The 27,448-nt window shown below is 43.0% G+C and overlaps 1 protein-coding gene across 1 annotated transcript; it reads left to right on the top strand.

Moving 5' to 3' along the window:
• Positions 1 to 21: 21 nt before the first annotated feature.
• On the top strand, positions 22 to 26,261 carry yipf3 (Yip1 domain family, member 3). Its single transcript, XM_060848323.1, has 9 exons — positions 22 to 128; positions 1,875 to 2,075; positions 3,192 to 3,298; positions 11,953 to 11,998; positions 13,278 to 13,370; positions 17,375 to 17,506; positions 19,405 to 19,518; positions 21,582 to 21,705; positions 23,383 to 26,261. Exons 1-9 carry the CDS (start codon positions 72 to 74, stop codon positions 23,511 to 23,513), a joined length of 1,005 nt encoding a protein of 334 aa, XP_060704306.1. The 5' UTR covers positions 22 to 71; the 3' UTR covers positions 23,514 to 26,261.
• The last annotated feature ends 1,187 nt before the right edge of the window (positions 26,262 to 27,448 follow it).

Genomic DNA, 27,448 nt, shown 5'->3' with positions numbered 1-27,448 from the left:
CAGCCCCGCGGTCGCGTCGTCTCGCTGTCCACGTAGCTGCGCGCTGCTTTCCGGTTTGCGGGCCCTCCAACATGGCGGCGGCGGCGGCAGCAGCAGGAGGGAAGAGCAACGAGTGGGGGGCGTTCGAGGTAAAGCCATCAGCGGCGCTGGCAGCTGGGGGGGAAGGAAGGAAGGCCCCCCCCCCCCCGAGCTCACACTCAGCCCCCCCCCGAGCTCACACTCAGCCCCCCCCCCCCGAGCTCACACTCAGCCCCCCCCCCGAGCTCACACTCAGCCCCCCCCCGAGCTCACACTCAGCCCCCCCCGAGCTCACACTCAGCCCCCCCCGAGCTCACACTCAGCCCCCCCCCCCCGAGCTCACACTCAGCCCCCCCCCGAGCTCACACTCAGCCCCCCCCCCGAGCTCACACTCAGCCCCCCCAAGCTCACACTCAGCCCCCCCGAGCTCACACTCAGCCCCCCCAGCTCACACTCAGCCCCCGCTCACCCCAGCCCTGTCCTGACCCAGTGAGGGGTACAACATGGGAACACACTCTTTGGTCCAACTCGTCCCCGACCAGACATCCCAATCTGACCAAGTACTGACAACAACAAAGTGCTGGGAGTCACAGAGGAGGTGGGGGGGGAGCAGACTAACCTTTTCATGACTCTTCATCAGTGCTAATGTGGAGGGGGCAGCATTTATGCAGTGGAGGGTGTTCGGTGTGTGGAGTGCTGGGGGAGGAAGGGTGCAGATTAAGTGACCAAAATGTGACCCCAGTGGCAGGACATTGGTGTGTCTAACTGCCAAAATAGAAAGGGCAGACAGTCCCAATGGGTGGGGGGAAGGGAGAGAGGACACGGTGACACAGAATGCAACAAGTAAAGCGAAAAGAAAGGGAGTAAGTGGGAGTCAGTTCACAACCTAATATTAAAGTCCAGATGGTTGTACAATGCCGAGTCTGAAGATGAAATGTTGTTCCTTCAGTTTGTGCTGTGATACCCTGGAGCATTGCAGCATGTCGAGGACAGACAAATGGGAATACCAGCAGGATGCTGTGTTAAAAAATGACTGGCTACGGGAAGGTCACGATCATGCTTGCACGCAGACCAGAGGTGTTCCTCAAAGCAACCACATTTTAGTTTCTCCAATGTAGAGTAGGCCACGTTGGGTGCAACGAATACAATACACAAGATTGGAGGAGGTACAGGTGAAATGCTGCTTCACCTGGAAAGAATGCTTAGGTGAGAAGGTGAAGGGGCAGGTTGCAACTTCTGTGGTTATATGGGAGCTGCTGTGGTGGGTGTGGGGAAATTGTAATCTCCAGCATTTGTTGTTTCAGGACAGATTCCAGCGTCCACACTAATTTGTTCCTAACTCTGACCTACATCCATTTGCCAGCATTTGGCCCATATCCCTCCAAATCCTTTCTATACCAATCTAGATGTTGTTTAAATGTTGTAATGTACCAGCCTCCACCACTTCCTTTGGCAGCAGGTTCCTAACATGCACCATCCTCTTCATGAAATAGTTACCTCTCAGGTCCTTTTAAAATCTTTCCCCTCTCTCCTTAAACCTATGTTATGTAGTTTTAGACTCCCCACTTGAGGAAAAAGACCTTGGCTATACAACCTATCTATACTCCACATGATTGTATAAACTTCTATAAGTTTGCCCCCCCACCCCCTCCCCAGTGCCTCCCACACTCCAGGGTAAAAAGTCCCAGCTTATTCAGCATCTTCCTATAACTCCAACCCTTCAGTTCCGGCAACATACTTGTAAATCTTTTCTCTCCCACACTCAACCTCTTGTTTCACCTTATTGCTCTCTTGACTGTTTTTAGCTCATTTCATCATTAATTTCCATCCACTTAAACTTTGCATGAAATCTCTAGGCCAGCAGCTCAGCAGTGATAGACATGGAGAATATGGACGACACATCTGGTTCAAGTTTTGAGGATATGGGAGAGATGCATCAGGAACTGAAAGAGGAAGATGACGTTGGTGAGGAACCTGCACCAACAGAAGATGATGACGGTGCCTTCCTTGGTATGAAGGGGCTAAAAGGCCAGTTGGGCCGTGATGTAGCAGATCAGGTATGGATGAAGGTTTTGTCTTTCTGACGTCGAATGTTTTCACAAAAGGTGAAGTTCCCTTGTGATGTCTTTTTCCTGTTGGAATCACATCACATTATTTGAATCTGGTTCTAATTATTAACGACCTAGTGTACCACTCAATTTGCACTCAATTAGGTACGGCAATGAATACTGACCTCGGTAATGCCTACATCCCATCAAAGAATAAAGAAAAAAGTCATTTTTATGTGAGATTCTTTATACAGGCAACCTTTTTCCTTGTTCTTGTTCTTAACTTGGCTGTTTAGATTTTTCATGGCCTACATATGATACTAATCCTGTATTCCACCCATCGTTAGTAGAAACATTTTCTCGAAAGGTGTGCACCTGTCAGGCGTTTCTGTGCATGCTGATTAGTATGCCATGCGATGACTACTGTTCGTAGAAATGCTGCTGTGTGTGGACCTCAGAGGCTTGTAACAGCAGAAAAATAAATACAATGTTGGTGAGCAGTCACTGTTCTACTAGTTCACCCTTGGAAAGATTGAAGCCATTTTTCTTTGCTCATCCCACTAAAATGTGTTTCTCTTAAGCTAGTGAATCAGACCATTTGTGACCCTCTGCATTTTGGTGAGTCTCTAAACCACACATCCTGCACATCACAAAGACGACCTCAACAATCCTGCCCACCACTGGTTGCATTCATTAATTGTCAGTTGCCCAAAAGTCAAAAACTATCAACAACAATCTCCAAATCATATTTTTTTTAAAAGAGGAGCCTCAATCTCTGCACTTATCTCAGTTCCTCTCATTAGGCCTTTACTGTGTCCATTTCCTTTGCCATTTAAACTCCCCTGCCCTCCACCCTAACACACAATCTTCCCTTTTGTTGTTTTTCCCCTTTCCACTGTCTCAAGACTAATTATTTTCCTAAATGTGAGTTCTGATGAAAGGTCATGTATCTGAAATTCTAATGCTGTTTTTCTCGCTTCACAGATATCACATGACCTATTGTTTCCATCATTTTCTGATTAATTCTCAACAAATGTGATTTTGGCTATGTTCTATTTAGTTCCTTCATGACATAGTCATCTCTTAAATGGTCTGCCTTCTCTCAGTTTGGATTTTCTTTTGTAGGTGTGGCAGGCAGGCAAGAGACAGGCATCAAAAGCTTTCAATCTGTATGGTAATATTGATATCCTCAGACCATACTTTGATGTTGAGCCTATCCAAGTTAGGAACAGGTATGTACCCCTCCCTTGTACTTTCTAAAAACTTAATGGATTAATAAGAAAAAAGGTGAGATAGAACATGAAAATTGTAATAGAGGTACAAGCTATTCAACTCAAACCAGCCTGTTAATCTTTACCACCCTAATAATCCTTGGTCTTAATTCTGTGTGCCAGTTCTGTTCAATCTCTTTACTCTTCTTTTATTGCAACCCCCTTTTTTTTAGAAATTATTTTTATTGAAAAATCTTTCTTTGCGAAATTGTAAAATTACAAAAATATAACAACAACAATAAACCAACTACTGTGCTACTCTACATAAGAACTCTCAACTACTCTCAGTACACATCAACAAATAAATAACGCCATTCAGCGTAACAAAACCTCAGCTCTCAACCTTCTAGAGCATTAATTATTAAACCCATGCTATAAATTCTTCCTCTCAGGACATTAGGCTTACTAAACCTAACCACCATTGCCAGACAAAAGCCCGAATTAAAATGGCAGACAGATCTGCTTCCAAATAATTCAAAAAGGGCTGCCATGTCTTATAAAAATTGTTTTCTGCTGCACCATATTTATAAGGAAGTCCAAAGGAATGTGTTCCATAATTAACTTATGTCACCCCAACAGACCCGGGGGGGTTCTCAGACACCCAGCACATCAGAATGTTCTCCCTTGCACAAAAAGTGAGGATGCTAAAAAGCTTTCTTCCATGCACATCAAAGGGAGATAAATTCGGCAAATGAGAAGAGAAACCAGATCCACTTGACTTCAGTCCCCTTGACCCTCTCTATGACTCCTGCCACAGCACTCCAGTGTGTACAGAGCCTGTGGCAGGACCACAAACAACGAATGAGGGTACCCGTATTTATTTTACATTTGGGGAAAATTGAAGATGTACCCTGCTTAAATTTTGCAAGATGATCTGGGGCCAGATGAGCTATATGAAAAATCTTTAACTGCATAACATGGGCCCTCTTACATATCAAAATCTTCCTTGAATTCTCAGAAATGTCCTCCCAAATTTCCAGAGTGATCTCCACCCCAACTCTCTCTCCCAAACCTCCGTAATCGCTCAGTGTCACCCAAGGTACCTCCCCCCAACAAATGAAGAGAGTACTCACTGAAAGGGTGCTCTTAGCCTGAAGCACCCTCTTTTCTGTATCAGATCTAAAACCCTCAGTCAGAAGCATAGTCTCTTTTCGAATAAAGTCCCAGATCTGAAAAAAATGGAAGAGGTCCCTGCTCGATAATCCACACTTACCAGTTATTTGATCAAATGACAATAACGTTTCCTCTTCAAACAGCTCGCTCAAACAACAGACTCCCCTATCCGCCCAGGACTTAAACCCGGGAACCATCGTCCCTGGCCGGAAACCTGGCATTCCAACAATGGGAGTATGGAAAGATGGTTTAGACATTTTACCCTCCATGTGTCTCATTGCCGTCCACACTTTGACAGTATTAATAACTATCGGATTGCAGCAATGTTCCACAACTATCCTCATGTTCTCTTGAAACAACAGGTTAATAAGAGGACACTTGCCCTGGGAGGCCTCAATATCCAATCATATTGACGCCGAGTCCTCACAGGCCCGATCTCTCACAAAAAGAAGAAAGGGAGCTCAATTGATATCTTCTGACATCCGGGAGATCCATTCCTCCCAACTACTGGGGCATTTGCAATTTCATAAGCTTGATGAAAGGCTACTTATGGCGCTAAATAAAAGAACTAAATCAACCATTTAATTTCTAAAATGTTTGTCGCGGTAAAAGCAAGTGAAGCATCCGTAAAGGGTATAATAAGCGAGGAAGAACATTCATTTTAATAAGAGCAACTCGACCTAGACATGATATTGGCAGGACCCCCCCATCTTTGAAGGTCTTGTTTAATCTTGTCAAACAAATGAACAAAATTAGCCTTGAATAACTGATCAAAATTCGAGGTAACAGAGAAGCTCAAATAAATAAAGCCTCCATGTGCCCACTTAAAGTGGAACCCACCTTCAACATCTGGTATTCTCCTAAGATCCCCCAGAGCCATAGCCACCAATTTTGAAAAATTGATATTGTAACCTGAGAAAAAGCCGAATGAATTAATACATTGTACCATCTGGAATACAGGAAGAACTAGCCATTTGGATACAGAACTCGCTCAAAGGTAGAAGACAGAGGGTGGTGGTAGAGGGTTGTTTTTCAGAGTGGAGGCCTGTAAGCAGTGGAGTCCTCTCTTTTTCGTCATTTATATAAATGATTTGGATGTGAGCATAAGAGGTATAGTTAGTAAGTTTGCAGATGACACCAAATTTGGAGATGTAGTGGACAGTGAAGAAGGTTACCTCAGATTATGACAGAATCTTGATCAAGTGGGCCAATGGGCTGAGAAGTGGCAGATAGAGTTTAATTCATATAAATGCGAGGTGCTGCATTTTGGAAAAGCAAATCTTAGCAGGACTTATACACTTAATGGTAAGGTCCTAGGGAGTGTTGTTGAACAAAGAGACCTTGGAGTGCAGGTTCATAGCTCCTTGAAAGTGGAGTCGCAGGTAGATAGGATAGTGAAGATGATGTTTGGTATGCTTTCCTTTATTGGTCAGAATATTGAGTACGGGATTTGGGAGGTCATGTTGCGGCTGTATAGGACATTGGTTAGGCCACTGTTGGAATATTGCATGCAGTTCTGGTCTCCTTCCTATCGGAAAGTTGTTGTGAAACTTGAAAGGGTTCAGAAAAGACTTACAAGGATGTTGCCAGGGTTGTAGGATTTGAGCTATTGTGAGAGGCTGAACAGGCTGGGGCTGTTTTCCCTGGAGCGTCGGAGGCTGAGGGGTGACCTTATAGAGGTTTACAAAATTATGAGGGGTATGGATAGGATAAATAGGCAAAGTCTTTTCCCTGGGGTGGGGGAGTCCAGAACTAGAGGGCATAGGTTTAGGGTGAGAGGGGAAAGATATAAAAGGGACCTAAGGGGCAACTTTTTCACACAGGGCGGTATGTATTTGGAATGTGCTGCCAGAGGAAGTGGTGGAGGCTGGTACAATTGCAATATTTAAGAGGCATTTGGATGGGTCTATGAATAGGAAGGGTTTGGAGGAATATGGGCCGGGTGCTGGCAGGTGGGACTAGAGTGGTTTGGGATATCTGGTCGGCATGGACGGGTTGGACTGAAGAGTCTGTTTCCGTGCTGTACATCTCTATGACTCTGTGGCTGGGGAACCAAAACTTCTGGGTTTGAAAGAAAAATGAGAAGATTATCCGCATTTAATGTGATTTTAAGCACCTTCAACCCTACCTTTGGGGCAGCTATATTAGGGTCCCCACAAAAGGCCTCTGCCAGTGACTTAATCACTGATGTGAAGAACAAAAGTGAGAGGGGACAGCCATGCTAACTGCCCCTACCAGTGTTAAAATTATCAGACCTTATACCATTTGTGAGAACCGCTACTGTAAAGGACCCTTACCCATTTAGTAAACATTTTCACCCAGACCAAACTGCTCCAGGGTATAAAAAAGATATGGCCATTACACCCAGTCATATGCCTTCTATGTCCAAGGAAACAATCAATCCTTGAACTGACCGTTGCTGGCACATTTCAATCTTGTTAAGCAGTCTCCTAACATTAGAAGATCTGTGACCCTTTATAAAGCCCGTCTGATCCTCCTTAATAATTAATAATAGAGGGCAACACCCTTTCCAACCTCGATGCTAGAGTCTTTCATAAAATTTTAGAATCAGTTTAAAAGTGAGATGGTCTGTAAGAAGCACGGTGTACCAGGGTCTTCCCTTTCCTGAGGATAAGAGAGATATTAGCCTCTCCCAAGGGTGGCAGGAGGCAATCCCAACTATATGAATAGCTATACATGTATAGCGTCGGTCCTGACAGTATGTTTACAAATTCTTTATAAAACTCACTGGGCAAGCCATCAAGGCCGGCTGCCTTTCCACTTTGAAGTTGCCTCACCGCCCCCTGTATGTCTTGGGCTGTTAACGGAGCGCTAAGGAGAGATCCCTGTTCAGCAGACACACTAAGAAGATCCACATTCATAAAAAAAAGGCTCCATCTTATCCCATCTGTCCTCACAGCGTTCAGACTGATCAAGTTCAAAGTGAAACATCTGAAACACCTCGTTGATCTTTTTAGCATTGTAAGTAAGAATCCCATTCCCTTCCCTAACAGAAGCAATAGACTGGGAGACATTCTTCTCCCTGACCAAATATGTCAAGTATTTACCTAGCCTATCACCATGCTCAAACAGCCTCTGCTCAGCAAAAAGAAGTTCCTCCCTTGCTGTATGCGTTATCATGGAGTTTAAGGTGGATCGGAGAGCCGTGATCCACTGCACCTTAGAGACTGATGGTCTCAGCTGCCTTCAGTTGTGCCTCAAGCAGACGTTGCTGCTCTCCCTTCTGTCACTTCTAGTTGGCAGAGTATGAGATAATTATCCTTCTAGCATGGGCCTTAGCAGTCTCCCAAAGAATGGATGGGTTACTAGTTGTACCTGAGTTGGTGACCAAAAAAGCTTCAAATTCCTGAGAGAAGTATTCTACGAACTTGCTGTCCTTGAGGATAAAGGGATCCTTTCACCAGTAACACAAGCCCATTGCATCACCCTTTAATTCTAACCATTAAATACACCACTGCATGATCAGAGATGGCAATATTCCCAATCGAACAGGATACCACCAAATCTAACAAGGAGTTAGGAAATAATCAAACCTTGTGTGGTATTTATGGAAAAGAATGTAAAATCTCTGCCCATAGAGTGTAAACGTCTCTAAACGTCTACCAACCCCAGTTCTACACACAGATCACCTAATTGCTTAGATTGTGAAGAAAGCTTTTTTTAGGTGGCGGGCGGGCGGGCGGCCCCTTGGGCATGCTATCCAGCACAGGATCCATAAGGCAATTAAAGTTCCACCCCCTATAATAATATGCCTCGAGGCCAAGACCATCAGTCAGAAATTTAAGAGGGTGGGCTGGAGGACAGTAAATATTCAAAGTGCCATATTCTTTGCCATGTATAACGGCCTTAAGAATAACAAACTGACCACACTCATCTTTAACACAATATATTGAATTAAATGGAGAACCTTCCAGGCAAGTATTGCCACTCCTCTGCTCCGAGTACAAAAGATGAGACAAACATTTGATCAAACCCACCCTCCTGTTACTTAATGTCCCTTGTCATTAAGATGAGTCTCCTGTAACAATGCAACATCTACCCTTTCTTTTCTAAGGCTCAACATCTTTTAACTGGCGAATGAATCCCTGTGATAGTCCAGGTACACCGTTTATAAGAATGCTGCTAACCAGGATCCTTTACATTCACGTTTCACCTGCCAAGAGGAAGAATTTGTCTTGCAGCACGCTGAGCATACTCAAAAGGAAACTCCTAGAGTCTATTCATTAAAAAAAACCCAAAAAAACTAAACTAACTACAAAACACAAAGGCACTTAGTGGGGGGCTCTACCCCTTGCCCACAGAGGACGCCTACATTTCCCACACACACCTCCATCCCTCCATCCCTCCATCCCCACCCAAACCCAAGCAATGGAAGAAACCAAACGCAGGACATTGTAAACACACAGGTATAATAAAGAACAGTGAGCACTCTGCCCAACCCTCACGATCTATCAAAACCACTCCAGCTCGGAGAGAAAAATAAAACCCACCAACAGCTGCTTTGGGAAAAGAGTGATAATACAAGAAATAAAAGCAAGACAAAAAAAACCCAGACACTATTGTCCATGTCCATAAATACATCTACATTATTTTAAAGTATTCAAGAAGATTTTGGCTTGCTTCATGGAATGAAACGACAGCACAGTCTCCTCATAAGTAATACGTAGCACCGCTGGGTATCTCATCGATTATTGAATACTGAGATCCTTTAACTTTCTCTGAACCTCATCAAACGATTTCCTCTTAGGGATCACTGCCACAGAAAAGCCCTGAGAAAATATTATCTTAGTTCCCTGATAGGTCAGGGCCTGCGGATCATTGCCCAGCCTTCTAGAAGTTTCTATGATTCTCTGTTTGTCCCTGTAGCATTGAAATCTTATCAGAACTGGGCAGGGGCGCTGACCCTGACCGGATCTGCGCACCGCAGCCCGGTGAGCTCTGTCAGCCTTCACCCAGTTCAACTCGGCATCCCAGCCAAGAAATTGTGGTAGCCAGTCTTCAAAAAAATTTGCTGGCTGCCCACCTTTTACTCCCTCTGGCAGGCCAATGACCCGGATATATTTCCTCCTACCTCTACTTTCCCAGTCATTGACTGACTCAGTCTGGACCTAAACCTGTTTCTCAAGGGCCTGGATCTGCTCTGCTGAGGACTCAACCTCTGTCTCCAACACTGTGGTCCACCGCTGAACCTCTTCAACTCACTTCCTGAGCCCTTCCAACTCCTGCTCATGCTTTTGCAGCATAGTTGAGCTGGGCTCCAGTTGGTTATGAGTCTTCCCTCATCTCCTGGATCAGTTGTCAGATTGCTCAGAGTTCCTCCACGATGTTCTGCTGTGCAGGCATTTCTTTCACAGTTATAGAGGGAGTTGCAGCTGCTTCTCCAATTACAGTCTCGGGCCCACCCGCTGTTTTCGAGTTTCCCGAGTGTTGAGACTTTGTCGTTTGCTTCCCCTTCGTCATTTTTGCATGCTCGAAAAACGATTTAAACAGTTGTTTTACCATTTAACAATTTTTTTTTCAAAAAGAACTAAGATCAGGAGTGAAAAAATATTACTACCTTGGGTTCGGGTGCAGAGCTCAGCAAGGCTGATCTATTCAGATTGCTGCCATCTTGAATCCCCTGCAGCCACCTATCTTTAAGTGATGTCTCAACCTCTGTCTCCAACGCCGTGGTCCGCCGCTGAACCTCTTCAACTCACTTCCCTAGCCCTTCCAAGTTATTAACTTGACGGTACATTCCACATCTTAATACCCTCAGTTTGTTCAGAAAGTACCCTCTCTCCAAAGACACCTGAATTGACACTTGTATCTATGTCCCATCTATGTAAAATCTAATTTAAAACTGAGGGTTTTTTTTGAAATCCTGTTTTACAGTTGCGGTTTGAAATGTAGTATTTATTATAACCAAAATTGACTTGACTTGCTCTTTAGGAGTGCCAGTATAGGGAGATGGATCAAATGGTCTTCTCCTGTGCTGTAATGATTAATTGATTTCACGGACTCGACTGCAGTTTGATGTTCCATGGAGATTCATTAATGAATTGAACAGTGATTTTCTCTTCCAATACTATGATACTCATTTTTTTATTTGTCCACTGTAGTCCAGGATCTTGGAAATGTGAAGATTTTGGATTCTTGGCTTCAGGATCTGAAATATTTAATCATTTTGAATACAGTAATTTTAGTACAAATGTCTTGTTACATAGTGTGGTGTGGAGAAGCCGGTGTTGGACTGGGGTGGACAAAGTTAAAAATCTCACAACACCAGGCTATAGTGTTGGAAGCTAGTGCTTCCAATAGACCTATTGGACTATAACCTTTTTAAAATTCATTTGTGGGACTTGTGTCTCTGGCTGGCCAATATTGATAGCCCATTCCTATTTGCCCTTGAGGTGGTGGAGAGCTGCCTTCTTGAATCGCTGCAGTCCACTTGCTGTGGGTTGACCCACAGTGCCGGAAGGGGGAGAATTCCAGGATTTTGACTCAATGACTGTGATGGAACAGCAATATATTTCCAGGTCAGGTTGGGGGTGGGTGATTGGCTTGGAGGGGGTGTTCCCAAATACCTGCTGCCCTTGTCCTTCGAGATATAAATGGTTGTAGGTTTGGAAGGTGCTGCCTAAGGACCTTTGGTGAATTTCTGCCGTGCATCTTGTAGCTAGTACACACTGCTCCTTCTGAGCACCGGTGGTGGAGGGAGTGAATGTTTGTAGATGTGGTGCCAGTCAAGTGGGTTGCTTTGTCGTGGGTAGTGTCACACTTCTTGAGTGTTGTTGGAGCTGTACCCATCCAGGCAAGTGGGGAGTATTCCATCACACTCCTGACCTGTGCCTTGTAGATGGTGGATAGTCTTTGGGGTGTCAGGAGGTGAGTTACTCACCACAGTATTCCGAGCCTCTGACCTGCTCTTGTAGCCGCAGTTTATGTTGAGTTCAGTTGAATTTCTGGTCAATGATAACCCCAAGGGATGTTGACAGTGGGGGATTCAGAGATTGTAATACCATTGAATGTCAAAGGGAGGTGGTTAGAATGTCTTTTATTGATGATGGTCATTGTCTGGCATTTCTGTGGTGCGAATGCTACTTGTCTCGTGTTGGCCCAAGCCTGGATATTTTCCAGATCTTGTTAGGTTTGAGCGTGGACTGCTTGAATATCTGAAGCGTCGCGTACGCCGTGCAATCGTAGGTGAACATCCCCACTTCTGACCTTATGACAGAGGGAGTGTTGTTGATGAAGCAGCTGAAGATGGTTGGGCCTAGGACACTACTCTGAGGGACTCCTACAGAGATGTCCTGGAGTTGATATGACTGACCCTGCACAACCACAACCATCCATAACTTGGTATTATGTGATTTTTAACTTTAAACATTTTTAAATGTTATGTAGTGACATTTTATCCACTCAAAATCAGATGAAAATCTCATGGCCTGTCCTAGTTTCAGTATCGATGTACTTGTGACTCCTATTTGTTCCCAATACAGGTTGCTGGAGTCTTTAATTCCAGTCCGAATGATCAATTTCCCTCAGGTGTGTATGTTTTTCCTTTGGTTTATATTGCACTCCAAGCTGTGTACCTTTATGGTCAGACTGTAATCTGGAACCTTGGCAAACATTTTACCTAAAATAACGATTCACCTCAAACGCAATGCTGCTGTAAGTAATTGGAAAACAGTATGGTGAGGGGTGGAGAATTAGAAATCTGGAGCTTTACATTCGTAAGTATTGTGCATGATATTGGTCACCTTATTTAAGGAAGGACATTCATTGGAGAGAGATCCGCGAAGGTTTGCCTGACTAATGCCTGGACTGTGGGAGTTGCCTTATGAAGAAAGAATGGAAAAGTTAGGTTTGTAGCCCCTAGTTTGCTGGTGTAAGAGTTGCCTGAGTGAAAAAACATACTGGGTCCTGAGGGCTTATGACAGGGTTGAAATGAAGTGCATTTTTCTTCTTGTGGGAAAATCAAGATCTCATAGATCCTGTCTGAAAATCAGGAGTGGCACATTTGAAAAAGAGATGAGGCAAAACATCTTCTGTCAAAGCGTCCTGAATCTTCGGGGTTCTACCTGAGAAACTGGAGGCAGCAGTCAAATTCCTTCTGGCCAAGGTAGATTGATACTTGTTCGGTAAAGGGATGAAAGGTTATTAGGGGTCAGCGGGAATATGGATTCAGGGTAACTGTGACCTTATTGTGTGGAGAAGTAGACTCAAATAACAGATTGGCTTACTCCTAGTTTGAATGTTTCTTTACATATTCCCACAGCCCTCCAACCAAACTCCAATTAATGACAAAAGCTATTAAGATTGGGGTCAAAAAGTGTGTTGTTGGAAAAGCACAGCCAGTCAGGCAGCATCCAAGGAGCAGGAGAGTCAATGTTTTGAGCGTAAGCACTTCATAAGGGGTTATGCTCAAAACATTGATTCTTATAAACTTCGGACGCTGCCTGACCTGCTGCGCTTTTCCAGCGGCACACTTTTTGTCTCTGACTCTCCAGCATCTGCAGTCCTCACTTTCTCCTGTTAAGACTGAGGTCAATTAAAACTTCCAAATCTGAGAGCAATATGTTTTTGTTAGGCGATGGTATCAAGGGCTACACAACCAAAGAAAATGGATGGATTCAGACATACGCCAGCCATGACGTAATTAGTGGAACATGTTTGAGAAGCTGAATGGCTGCTCCATTTCCCATAGAGTTGAGATATCTGAGAGATGTTGGATACAACTGTTTGAAAAAATTGTTAGTTTCTTAGGAATTTAATGGAGTACTGTTTTGGATTAGCATTTGCTGATGTTTTGCTTCCCTCACAGAAAGTTGCAGGAGAGCTGTATGGCCCTTTGATGTTGGTTTTCACACTGGTGGCTATTCTTTTGCATGGGATGAAAACATCTGGGACGGTAATTGTAAGTATCTTATTTGAGCTTAGGATGATGGTGTTTTACGAACTGTAGTTGCTGGTGGTTCTTTTGTGTAACAGTCACTGCTTTATAAAAAGTAACTTAGAGTGAAGTACTTCGAGGCTTTTCAGTATGACATGAGTAGAAAAGCAAGACAGTAAAAAATAGCACAGGAGTAGGCCATTCGGCCGCTTGAGCCTTCTCTGCCGTTCATTAAGATCATGGCTGATCTGATATTCCTCTCAAAAAACAGAAGTTGCTGGGAAAACCCAGCAGATCTGGCAGCATCAGTGGAGAGAAAGCAGAGAAAATGTTGCAGATCCTGTGTCAGCAGCCAGTGACCCAAAGTTCTGAAGAAGGGTCACTGGACCCAAATCATTAAGACGACTTTCTCTCCACAGATGCTACCAGACCTGCTGAGTTTTCCCAGCAATTTCTGATTAATTTCTGATTTTCAGCATCCCCAGTTCTATGGGTTTTTATGTGCTATATTCCTCACATACACTTACCTGCATTTTTGCTGTAATTTTTGTTTCCCCTACTGATCACGGGGTGGAGGCGAGTACAGGACGTATCTGTGGAATCATTTACCACAGTTTCAGTTACCCACAGTTTGCCACGGCCCTAGCATGTTACAGGCAACCTTCCAGAACCAGGAGGCTGCTGGGAATGTGAGTTTCCCATTTAAATGAATGGGTTCGCTCCTGTCCACAGTTTTGGGCTTCTACAGTCGGTCCTGGAACATATCCCCCACAGGTAAAGGGGTCTAGTGTACAATTACAACATTTAAAAGGTATCTGAATGTGTCTATGAATAGGAAGGGCTTAGAAATATATGGGCCAAATGTTGCCAAATGGGGCTAGGTCAGATTGGGATATCTGGTTGGTGGGGACAAATTGGGCCAAAGGGCCTGTTTTTGTGCTGTATGATTCGACCTGTCTCAGTCAAAAATATACGTAAGGACTCTGCCCCACTGCTCTCTGTGGCAAAGAACTCCAAAGACTCTCCACCCTCAGAAGAAATTCCTCCTTATCTCAGTCTGTTATTTTGAGACTATGCTCTCTGGTCATAGGCATACCTATGAAGGAAAGCAGACTCTGAGCATTTATCCTGTCAAGCCCCTGAAGAATTCGATACGTTTCAATTAGATAAATGCCTGTTCTTTTCAACTCCAGTGAGTAGACTCCCACCTTGTTTAGCCTTTGCTCATAAGACAATTCCTCCACATTATACTCCATTTGCCAACTTTTTGCCCACTTACTTAACCTATCATTTCCACTCTGTAATCTGTTTGGATCCCTCTCACAACTTGCCTTTCCACCTATTTTTGTGTTGTCTGCAAATTTGGCAATAGTACATTACCTTATTTCCTCCATGTATTAAATCTTTTAATTGCTATTTATATACCACTTTGAGTAAATGGTTCATTATGCTTCATAATATACAAAAAGGAATGTTACAACAATAAGAGTGCAGTTATGAGAAATGTTTATTCACAGTTAGTACTGGAACAGAAACTAAACACTTTACTGTCATTTATCAGTATTTAATATATCTAGGATTCTTTTGTCTGGAATTCATCAGAGAAGATATGGACTGCAGTTTATAAGATGGAGGAGCAGAAGTGGACCATTTCTTTCAGTATCTTTGAATCAACTAAGCCCTCCTGATTTTTCAGAATAAATTATTCCCACTGCAGGAATTTATGCTCCTTGCAACATTTGCGTCAAAGATACTGAAAGAAATGGGAGAACCTTTGATTTCTAACAATATTGTGTTGCTGTTATATTTTGTTGGTAAATGGCATGGATTCAGGTAAGGAAGATCCATTTGATAACACAGAGAAAATTTGTAGTGTGTCATCATTTGAAATCCATTTATGGAAAAGCTGATGATTCAAGGTAAAATGCTAAGAATAGTTAAGAAATTAGTTGAATAAAATGCTCTTGATTAGATTAGATTAGATTAGATTAGATTAGATTACTTACAGTGTGGAAACAGGCCCTTCGGCCCAACAAGTCCACACTGACCCACAGAAGCGCAATCCACCCAGACCCATTCCCCTACATTTACCCCTTCACTAACACTTGAGTTTGAGTAAATGTAGGATCGATGTCAGTAACTGTTAAATGTCCCATGATGCTATTCACCCAAAGACAGGGGATTCTCTAGTCTCTAGGCCAATATTCTGGTATCTCTAACACCTCCATTAAACAGGTTAACTGACCAATTGCTTCACTGCTGTTTGTCAGCTCTTGTTTGTATAAAATAAATCACAATTAGCTACAAAAGTTACGACACTTCAATGTCACTAACTGTATGTGACATGCGTTGAGATAGCTCTGTTGAAGTGCATGTTTTTGTATACACTTAATGGTAAGGTCCTGGGCTGTGTTGTTGAACAAGGAGACTTGGGCCAAATGGCCTCTTTCCACACTGTAGGGATTCTATGACTGTGAAAGAGTCCTTGGAATAATGAAGAATGCATTTGGTATGTTTGCCTTTATTGGTCAGTATATTAAGTATAGGAGTTGGGAGGTCATGCTGTGACTGTACAGGACATTGGTTAGGCCACTTTTGGAATACTGCATACAATTCTGGTCTCCGTCCAATAGGAAGAATGTTGTGAAACTTGAAAGGGTTCACAAAAAATTTACAAGGAATTTGCCAGGATTGGAGGCTGGGGCTATTTTCCCTAGATTGTCAGAGGCTGAGGGGTGACCTTATAGAGATTTATAAAATCATGAGGGGCGTGGATAGAGTAAATACACAAGGTTTATTTTTTCTGAGGTTAGGGGATTCCAGAACTAAACAGCATAGGTTTAAGATGAGAGGGGAAAGATTTAAAAGGGACCTAAGGGACAACTTTTTCATGCAGAAGGTGGTGCGTGTATGGAATGAACTGTCAGACAAAATGGTGGAGGCTGGTACAATTACAACATTTTAAAAGCATCTGCATGGGTATATGTATAGGAAGGATTTAAATGGGTATGGGCCAAGTGCTGGCAAATGGGACTAGATTGATGTAGTATGTCTGGTTGGTATGGACAAGTTGGAATGAAGGGTTTGTTTCCATACTGTACAGCTCAATGACTCTAAGAAACTTTTCCTCATCTCAATCTTAAATGGGACGCCCCATATATTTAAACTTTATTATGAACTTGCTGCTTGGTTCTAGATCTCTAGCAAGGGCAAGCAATGTCACAGCATCTATTCTCTCGAGGTTTCAAGTTGTATGCATTTAACAGAGTTCCACGTTTTACTTGTCTTCACTAGACAATATATGGCCTTTCTGCTTAATCATTATTGGTAGCACAGACTTCTTATCTCAGAAATCAATCTCTTAAATCTTTGTTGCATCCCACTCTACACTAATATATTGTGCCTGAGGTAAGGAGACCCAAATTATGCATAATATTCCAGATGTTGTCTCACCAAAGCCCAAAACAACCACAGCAAAATCCTTGCCTTTACCACTGCAACTCTTTGTAGGAAAGGCTCACATTCCATTGGCTTTCCTAATTGCTGTATCTACATTTTATTGTGATTTACTAATCTCTTACCTTTTCCAAAGCTTTCTCTCGAAGTGGATAGTTTTAAACTATCCCACATTATAGTCCATTTGCTGCACCTTCTCCAATTACTTAACCGTCAAAATTCCAATGAAACCTCTTTGTATTCTCATAACTTACTTTTTATTATTGGTAAATTTGGATACAATATATCAGCGCTATCTAAGCTTTTTATGCCAGGTATAAAAGGTTGAGGCCCTGGGTATTGGTCCTTTCAACGCCCCACAGGTTACTCTCTGCCATCCTCAAATTGAATAGTTTATTCTTATTCCATTTTTCGTCTGTTCACCAACTGACCTTCTCATGAGCCTGAGAAAATAGGGAGAATATACCGGGAGCTGGGGAGAAGCATGAACAGTGAGGAATCTTTTCAACTGATTAATTTTAAACAAGTGCGTTTGTTACAATCTTGCCCATTACTATTGTATGTTCCTGCAGAGAGAGGGCACACTTATGGGCACTGCAATCGGAACCTGCTTTGGTTATTGGCTGGGTGTTTCCTCCTTTGTCTACTTCCTGGGCTATTTGTGTAATGCACAGATTACAATGCTGCAGATGCTGTCACTACTGGTAAGTGTTGTGGGATGCAAAATTAAAACATTTGCGTTTTAGTCAGAAAATAATTCAGATGTTTTGTCAATCACCTCTTCTGAAGATTGGAAATTTAATTCATTCAGCAGGGCGTTCCCTCTCAGACCACATTCAAGTGATTATTTGCAATGTTTGAGAGTTAACATTTGATTTCTAAAGCACATTGAGATCATTGGCAAGATTGCACATACCGAGTTGCCCTGAAAAAGTGCCCTAGACCATCTGTTGTGTCACAGTGCTATAAGGAAGGGAGTTCTGGGCTTTGACCCAGTGATGATGTAGAAATAACAATATTAGAATGGTGTGTAACTTGGAGGGGAACATGTATTTGATGGTGTTTCTGGACTGTTCTTTTCTGAGATAATAGAGCTCATGGGTGTAGAAGATTGGAAGAGCCTTACTTGACTATACCTTGTCAATAGTACACAGTTCTGCCATTGTATTGATGATGGAGGGAGTGAACTTCTTTATGTAATGTGGATTGGCTGCTGATCAAGTGGGATACTTCACCCTGGATGGTGCTGAACTTCTTGAGTGTTGTTGGTGCTGTCAAATGCTATCTTGATCTCAGGGGTAATCATTCTGAAATGCAGCTTTTTTTTTAACAAAACTGTAGTAAGGTTTACAGTCAGGTGATTCTGTCAGAATTCAAGCTGAGTATCAGTGAGCAGTTAATTGTTGTGGACCTACCATTTGCTAGTGCTATCAATGACATCTTCCATCACTTTGATTGAGAGTCTACTGATGGGGAAATAATGAGCAAAGTGGATTTGTCCTGCTTTTAGTGAACAAGTCATAACAGCAAAATTTATGGTTGGTATAAAACCTGGAAGTATTATGAACTGTTAGGATGATAGTGCAGAACTTCAAAGGGACATTGACAAGGTGGTGGAGTGGTTGGACAAATGGCAGATGAAATTTGAAAAAAAGAAGTGTGAAGTGGCTTTATTTTGTTAAAAGTGATGCAAAAAGGCGATGAGTCCAAAGAATTTGGTGGAGCACAGGGATCTGATGTATCTGCGTAAATGATTAAAGGTGGCGGGATAGGTGAAGAGAGCAGTTAATAAAGCAGTCCCTTGGACTGTAGTAAAGGGTGTAATGTATAAGAGCAAGGCGATTATACTAAACCTGCATGAAACACTCACTCAGCATCAGCTGCGTTATTGGGTGCCATGCTTTAGGAAGGTTGTAAACACATTGGAGAGGATACAGAAAAGATTTATGAGAATGATTTTAGAGATAAGGATCTTCACTTATGGAGATTGGACAAATTGGAACTGTTCTCCTTAAAGGTGTGTCTGAGGGAAGGTTTGATGGAGATATTCAGAGTTGTTGGGAGGAAGAGCCAAGGGATAGAATAGAAAGGGATAACCTTCCCATAGATAAAAGAATTGGGAACAGAGAGGGCATAAGTTTAAAGTAATTGGCAAAAGAAGCAAAGGTAACATGAAAAGATTTCGCACACTGAGTGGTAAGTGTCTGAGATGTGCTGCCTGACAGTATGGTGGAGGCAGGTTCAAACAAAGCATTTGGGAGGAAAATTGATAATTACCTGAAACATGAATTTGTGGGCTACAGGGAAAAGGCATGGGAGTAGTATTTGGTGATTTGCTCCTTGAGAGATCCGGCACATATACAACGGATCAAATGGCCTCTTCGGTGTTGAAATCATTCTATAACCACTCTGTTATCAGGAAGATAACTGATGGTTGGATATCTCTCAGTGAGGTTCTGTTTCTAGGTGCCCGATCCCTGAAAACAATATAATCAGGTGGTGTGACAATTCATACGATGAATGATATAGCCATTGCCTTATATAGAATTATGTGAAATCAGTGTTGCTCTGTCCTGAATTGATTGTACTGTCTTGTTCACAGGGCTATGGTCTGTTTGGACCCTGCATCGTGTTGCTTGTCACCTACAATGTTCATCTCCATTCCCTTTTCTATCTATTGTGGCTTATCATTGGAGGACTGTCCACACTCAGAATGGTAGGCAATTTTTCCCTGTAACTATGCCCAGGAATCAGATGAGTTGTAATCTCAATATTACAGGCATTGGAGAAAGTCTTTTTTTTTAAAACTATGGTTCATAACGATACCAAAATTGAACTGTTAGACCTGTCCGAAGATTGAATTGCCTGGGGCCTTTTCTATAGAGAACTAAAGGCTAAATGGTAACTGAATGGACATCTTCAAACTGATAAACTGGTTCAGCAGGGTATAAGTAGTGAAGATAATGGGAATCCAAAACTGGCAGTTGTTCGTATATGATGGCTAACTTTACTAACACCTTCCATCCCGACCTTAAATTCACCTGGACTGTCTCAGACTCCTCCCTCCCCTTCCTAGACCTTTCCATCTCTATCTCGGGCGACCGACTCAACACAGACATCTACTATAAACCGACTGACTCCCACAGCTACCTGGACTACACCTCCTCCCACCCTGCCCCCTGCAAAAACTCCATCCCATATTCCCAATTCCTTCGTCTCCGCCGCATCTGCTCCCAGGAGGACCAGTTCCAACACCGCACAGCCCAGATGGCCTCCTTCTTCAAGGATCGCAGATTCCCCCCAGACGTGATCGACGATGCCCTCCACCGCATCTCCTCCGCTTCCCGCTCCTCTGCCCTTGAGCCCCGCTCCTCCAACCGCCACCAAGACAGAACCCCACTGGTTCTCACCTACCACCCCATCAACCTCCGCATACAACGTATCATCCGCCGTCATTTCCGCCACCTCCAAACGGACCCCACCACCAAGGATATATTTCCCTCCCCTCCCCTTTCAGCGTTCCGCAAGGACCACTCCCTTCGTGACTCCCTTGTCAGATCCACACCCCCCACCAACCCAACCTCCACCCCCGGCACCTTCCCCTGCAACCGCAGGAAATGTAAAACTTGCGCCCACACCTCCACACTCACTTCCCTCCAAGGCCCCAAGGGATCCTTCCATATCCGCCACAAGTTCACCTGTACCTCCACACACATCATCTATTGCATCCGCTGCACCCGATGTGGCCTCCACTATATTGGGGAGACAGGCCGCTTACTTGCGGAACGCTTCAGAGAACACCTCTGGGCCGCCCGGACCAACCAACCCAACCACCCCGTGGCTCAACACTTTAACTCTCCCTCCCACTCCACCGAGGACATGCAGGTCCTTGGACTCCTCCACCGGCAGAACATAACAACACGACGGCTGGAGGAGGAACGCCTCATCTTCCGCCTGGGAACCCTCCAATCACAAGGTATGAATTCAGATTTCTCCAGTTTCCTCATTTCCCCTCCCCCCACCTTGTCTCAGTCGGTTCCCTCAACTCAGCACCGCCCTCCTAACCTGCAATCTCCTTACTGACCTCTCCGCCCCCACCCCACTCCGGCCTATCACCCTCACCTTGACCTCCTTCCACCTATCCCACCTCCATCGCCCCTCCCCCAAGTCCCTCCTCCCTACCTTTTATCTTAGCCTGCTTGGCTACTCTCTCTCATTCCTGATGAAGGGCTTATGCTCGAAACGTCGAATTCCCTATTCCTGAGATGCTGCCTGGCCTGCTGTGCTTTGACCAGCAACACATTTTCAGCTAATTAAAAATCCAATAAAGAATTCAGGCAAAACCACTTCACCCAGATGTTAGAAGTGGGAACCATCTGTCACTGCTCTTGTGGCAAAGCCAAGTATGTACATAAGAAAGAAAGAATAAAAAGGTAATACTAATGGGGAAGTTAGGTGGCAGCTCAAGGATTCTTGAACACCAGCAAGGAACTGATGGGCTGAATGGCCCATTTCTATATCAATATTATGTTACTGCAGGAGAGTAACAATGGGGTGGGAGGGGAGAACAATTTTATTTGCTGCAACTTATTTAAGGGTCTAGGAGATGTTTGTGCCATTTATTGCTCACTTATGCACGAGCGAATGCTTTAATCTGTCTGTCAGAAATAAATATGTATGGAACTAATGTTATTCTATCAGGTTCTGTTTTCATTCATCATGGAAGCGAACGCTTGCTGATGATTCAGACATATTAGGCTCTGAATCTTTATTTCACAGGTCACAGTGCTGCTGTCTCGTACAGTTGGACAAACTCAGCGACTTGCTGTCTGTGGGATGCTGGCTGCCCTGCACATGGTCTTCCTGCTGTACTTACACTTTGCTTACCACAGAATTGTAGAAGGTACAGAAAAAATCCTTAGTGATTAGGCTTACTGGCTGTACCCTATAATGTTAAGACTGTTACTAAGACTTTGAGATTCTGGATATTTACTGGGAATTGGGGTCTGCTTCTGTTCCATTTTTCCATGAAAAATCTGAACTATTTGTTTGCATTGGGTTCATTATTAGCAACTTTATAGCATTGAGAGGAAATTGAGACATCAAATTAACGCAGGCTAATTTTTCATATTATTTAGCAGCTGCTGCAATACACAATGTGAGAGTTGGCTGCAGTTCACATTATAGTTTGGAAGCTGTGATTTTCTATTCTACATCTACCTGAGAATGTGGAAAAGAGAATCAGAAACAGAAATTGCTGCAAAAATTCAGCAGGTCTGGCAGCGTCTGGGGAGAAAAAGCAGAGTTAACACGTAAGGTCCAGTGACCCTCCTTCAGAATGCTACTGGTTACTCTGTCTACTCACCACACATTTCCTGATACATCTGATTCTGTTTCTTTTTTCCACATCGTCAGGTAGAGGTAGAATATATAATTACAGCTTCCGAATTATAATGTGAACTGGAGCCAACTCTCTCATTGTCTGTTGCAGCACCTGCTAAGAAATGTGAAAAATTATCCTGAGTTAATTTGATGTCTCAATTTTATCTCCGTGCTATAGAGTCTGCCAATAATGAACCCAATGTCAGCAAATGGTTTGGACTGAGTTGAGTTTTTTCCAGCAATTTCTGATTTTGTTTTATTTCCAGTATCTGGAGTTCTTTGGTTTTTTTCATTAATGTGGAAAACTCCAGTATGTCTGATTTGCAAAAAAAGGAGGACAAATTCAACCAGCCAATTACTGCCCCATTAGTCTACTCTTGACAATCAGTGTCATTGACAGTGCTATCGAACATCACTGCAAATGAGTGTCTTGCTCACTGATGCTCAGTTTGGGTTCTGAAAGACCTGCTCATCTCAATGCAGCCTTGGTAGAAGCATGGATAAAAGAGATGAACTCCAGAGGTGAAGTGAGACTGACTGTCCTTGTCATTTGAGGCAGCATTTGACTGAGTCTGGCATCAAAGAGCCCTAGCAATACTGCAGTCACTGGGAATCAGGGAAAACTCTGCTGCTTGAGGTCATACCTAGCTCAGGAGAAGATGATTGCGCTGTTGAATGTCAATCATCATTGTCCAAGGATGTCACTACAGGAGTTACTCAGGATAGTGATCTCAGTCCAAATGTCTTCAACTGTTTCATCAATAACCTCCCTCCACCGTAAGATCAGAAGTGGGGATGGTCACTGACTGTGTCATGTTCAGCACCATTTGTGACTTTCTAGATATGAAAGCAGTCCATCATATGCAACACAGCTTAGGCAACATCCATGCATGGACTACTGACTGGCAAGTAACACAAATAGCAGGTCATGGCCATCTCCAACAAGAGAGAATTTAACAATTGCCTATTGATTACCATTGGCATTACCATCCCTGAATTCCCTCACGATCAACTTCCTGGGAATTGCTTGCCTTTCTTCTAACATTGGTGATATCTTGTTTTAATTAACAAATAGAGCACTTCCACTAATTCTAATTCTGTGGTTGATTTTAAGATGTGTTATCACTGTTTATATTTGGTAAACCGAAATGGTATACAAGTATGAAATGCTTCAAACTCTGTGTCACTGTTTTAACAGGTATCCTCGATACCTTGGAGGGACCCAATGCTGGGCCAGTGAGATATCCTCGGGACATACCAGAACTTTCCAAAACTTTGAACAGCTCGGTGAAATCGATTGTAACCAGCCAGAAGACGCAATCACTCTGAATTGATTTTGCTTCTTTCTACCTTGCACCAACTCTCCACAGAGACATTGGATGTTCGCTGGGCTGTGTGCAAGGGAAGCCTTGCATTTTTACTGTATACTGCTTTGACAGCAGTTTGTATTCTGTAGATAAACTCTCATCGTGGTGGTGCAGGCAGGGGCATGGTTGTCAATTCCACTCCATCTTAATTGATCAAAATAATCTGTACATAATTGAGCTGTAACCTTTTAAAGATACAAATATCTGTGTCTGTGTATGTTTAAAATCTGGTACTATTTATGTGTTTACTCAGTGCTTGTAAGGGATGCTGTACCGTTCATAGCTGATTAACTAAATCACATTCTCCTGGTCAGGCAGGAGAATTTCCACAAAACATATCTGCTCCACCTCGGATTCATCATAAAATGCCACTCTCCCTTCATCCAAAACAAACCAATTCCCATCTTACTATGTGAGAAACATCTGTCTCTAAATTGACTAGTGAAGACAATGTCTCAGAACTAGATTGTACTGTTAGCTCATCCAAGATATTACAGCTACGCACAGTACCTCGAAGCTAGGGAGGGAAAATCCCTTAGATCTCTTCTGTCTACACGCTGGGCACCTGTATTGGGCGCTGATAAGTACAGGGGCTGTCTCAGCATCAGAGTCTGTTAGCTTGTTAATGCCCCCTAGCAAGGCTGAAGTATACTCAATAATTGCTGAGTGAAGGACAGTCCTTGGGAGCCTCTCCATTAGGGAGTCATTGCCATTGGAGAGAGGGGAGAAACTTTAGATTGAAGTAAATTGTTACAAATGATGAATTATTAATGTAAAGCTCAGTGTGAGATGTAATAGTGGCACTGTTTTTAGTTGGTACATGTTATTACTTATTTTCAGTCTGTTTTCCAGCTCTCTCTCTTTCAGTTCATATTAAACTGAGGCTAATCTTCCCTCTTCAGTTGGTGTGAAATTTCCCAAAGAGTTATTTTTGAAGGTGAAGAGCAAGTCTCCTGGTGTCTTAGCCAATATTTAACACCTGAACAGACAATACAATCACAGGTGGCTCTTCTATAACACGATGGTTATGTTTTTGTGCAAACCTACATTATAGAAAAATTGCAAATTAGAAACAGTGCTTAAAGTGTTGGCAATGTAATCACATCGAGAATATGGTGCTGGAAAAGCACAGCAGGTCAGGCAGCATCCGAGGAGCAGAAGAATCGATGTTTTAGGTATAAGCCGTCCCTCAGTAATCGCATTACAGCCAACACACTTTTTAAAAGTTTGCGCTTTAGAAACTGTGTCCCCAATTTGTCATTTGTGTTACGACAGATTTGCATTAATGAAACATACGTTATGGCAGAACAACCTGTTGGTGTTTTAATGATCTTTGTGTAAATCAGCTACATTGCAACAAAAGCACTTCATGCAATGTAAATATTTTAGGACATGCTGAGATCATGAAAGGTGCTGTATAGATTGAAATATTTTTCCTACTTGTGCAATGTTTTTAATCTTGGTGGTACAGTAAGCTTTGGCATGTAAATGGCCTGGAGCTGGACTGGTAAACTATTTATCACAATGTAATATTTGGTACACTTTAAAATGCTGCATTTGCAAGTGTGACTGCTCTTGTTTGGATCATCATTAGAATCCATTTCAGAACTTGACATTGCTATTTGTATCTATTTTGTCACTCCCATATTGCTGACATGAGCTGCCATCTGTGTGCCCACTGTTGGTTATAGATGTGTTTGTACTTCCCTGCTCCCCCACTGCTGCTACTGTTCTCCAGCTGTTTGCAGTGCTTTTCCCATAGCTCCTGCATTAATACCAAGCCATCAGTGGGAAATGAAGGGTAGAGCAAGTTAGCTTTTGATGACAATTAAAAGTTGTTAAAAGGCAAGAATTGTAAAATCAAAAGATTTGACTTGAAATGTAAATTTACTTCTGTGTATTTCAGTATCAAAGGTACCTGTGCCTTCATGCTATATAGAAAATGGGTGGTACGAAGGCTTGAACTTTAGAATGAGAACATGAACTCAGTGATCAATAACAACAGAAAGGGAAGCAGTATTGTTCTATTCCTTGTTGAGGTAGGTACAGAATGGGTCCTTGTACAAGATGTGACTGATTGGGAGTGCTGCTTCAGAACGTGAAGTTTGTTATTAGCTGCCTTTGTCACAGTGCTCTTGAAGCAAACAAAATACTGAGAGGTTTGGATGAAGTAGACATGGCGAAATGTTTCTACTAACAGGAGAGCCTAGAACCTGAGGGCACAGCCTCTGAGTAAAAGGGTAACTCTTTCAAACTGAGATGAGGATTTCTTCAGCCAGATGATGGTGAATCTGTGGAACTCATTGCCACAGAAGGCTGTGGAGGCCAGGTCATTGAATGTATTTAAGACAGATAGATAGGTTCTTGATTAATACTCAGACATTCTGTCAGCAACAACTAATATTTATAGAACATCTTTCACAAAGAAAAACCATGTTCTATAACTGAGCCACATGAGAACTTGTTCAAAGACAAGTGTCTCAAAGTAGTCATCGTTGTTATGGAAACACAGCAGCATAATGTAAGACCTATCAAACACTAATGAAAAGAATGACCAGAAAATTGGTTTTGTCTTACTGTTGGTTTGAATGAAAAATATTGTACAAGAACTCAGGAGAACTGCCCTGCTGTTCTTGGAAATAATAGTATTTCCCTATGTGCACAAATTAGGCCTTAATGCAACAAATAAACTGAAAGACAGCACCTTCAATACTAGTGCTCTCCCTCTTCTGTTAGCTGACGAATCAACCTGAGTTGTCTCTAAGTCTACGAAATATGTTTTGAACATTTGACAAAGTTGTGCCACACTTGATACTTTTGCCAATCTGTTTCAATGCAGCTACAGTGCTGGCATTTGCCCAACAATATAGGAAATTGCCCAGGTATGTCACGTACACAAACAGACAAATCCAACCCGGGTCAATTATGACCCTGCTCTCAAGTAGTAAGAGTATTGGAAGGTGTCATTGACAGTGCTATCAAGCAGCGCCTGCTAAGCAATAAGCTGCTCACTAATGCCAGTTTGGGTTCTGTCAGGGCTACTCCGATTCTCACCTCATTACAGTCTTGGTTCATATCTGGTCAAAAGAGCTGAATTCCAGAGGTCAGGTGAGAGTGACAGACCCTGACATCAAGCAAAGCTGGAATCAATGGGTATCAGGGCAAACTACTGCTTGGAGTCATACCTGGCACTGAGGAAGATCGTTCTGGTTGTTGGAAGTTAGTCATCTCAGCTCTAGGACATCTCTGCAGATTTTCCTCAGAGTAAAGTTCCAGGCTTAGCCATTTAGCTGTTTCATCAAAGACTTTCCCTCTATCATAAGGTCAGAGGTGGGGATGTCTGCCAATGTGCACAATGTTTAACACCATCTGTAACTTCTCTGATACTGAACCAATCAGTGCTCAAATGCAACAAGGTCCAGGCTTGGGCTGACAAGTGGCAAGTAACAGTTGTGCCACACAAATGCTAAGACAATAAGAGAGAGTTTAACCACTGTCTCACAATCCCTGACTATCAACATCCTTTGATACTATTGACCAGAAACTCAATTGAACTTATCCCAAAAAAACAGTGGCTTCAAGAGCAGCCAGGGGCTAGGAATACTGTGGTGAATAACTCAACTCTGCCTGTCCACCATCTATAAGGCACAAGTCAGGAATGTGCTGAAATGCTCCCCATTTGCCTGGATGGGTGCAGCTCCAACAATACACAAGAAGCTTGACACCATCTGGGACAAAGCAGCCCACTTGATTGTCACCACATCCACAATCATTCACTCCCTCCACCACCACTGATGCTGTGTACTATCTACTGCAGAAATTCACCAAAGATTCTTACCTTAATCAGCACATTTTAAACCACTTCCATTTGGAAGGACAAGGGCAGCTGATAAATGG

The sequence above is a fragment of the Hemiscyllium ocellatum genome, chromosome 3, assembly GCF_020745735.1.
Source record: "Hemiscyllium ocellatum isolate sHemOce1 chromosome 3, sHemOce1.pat.X.cur, whole genome shotgun sequence".
Lineage (NCBI taxonomy): Eukaryota > Metazoa > Chordata > Chondrichthyes > Orectolobiformes > Hemiscylliidae > Hemiscyllium > Hemiscyllium ocellatum.
The sequence above is the reverse complement of the archived record's forward strand: the minus strand, read 5'-3'. Positions and strand labels throughout refer to the sequence as shown.

Coding starts and splice junctions, on each gene's coding strand:
- yipf3 (XM_060848323.1), top strand. CDS start 72: ATGGCGGCGGCGGCGGCAGCAGCAGGAGGGAAGAGCAACGAGTGGGGG. Junction 129..1,874: donor ACGAGTGGGGGGCGTTCGAG/GTAAAGCCATCA, acceptor TGAAATCTCTAG/GCCAGCAGCTCAGCAGTGAT. Junction 3,299..11,952: donor CCTATCCAAGTTAGGAACAG/GTATGTACCCCT, acceptor TTCCCAATACAG/GTTGCTGGAGTCTTTAATTC.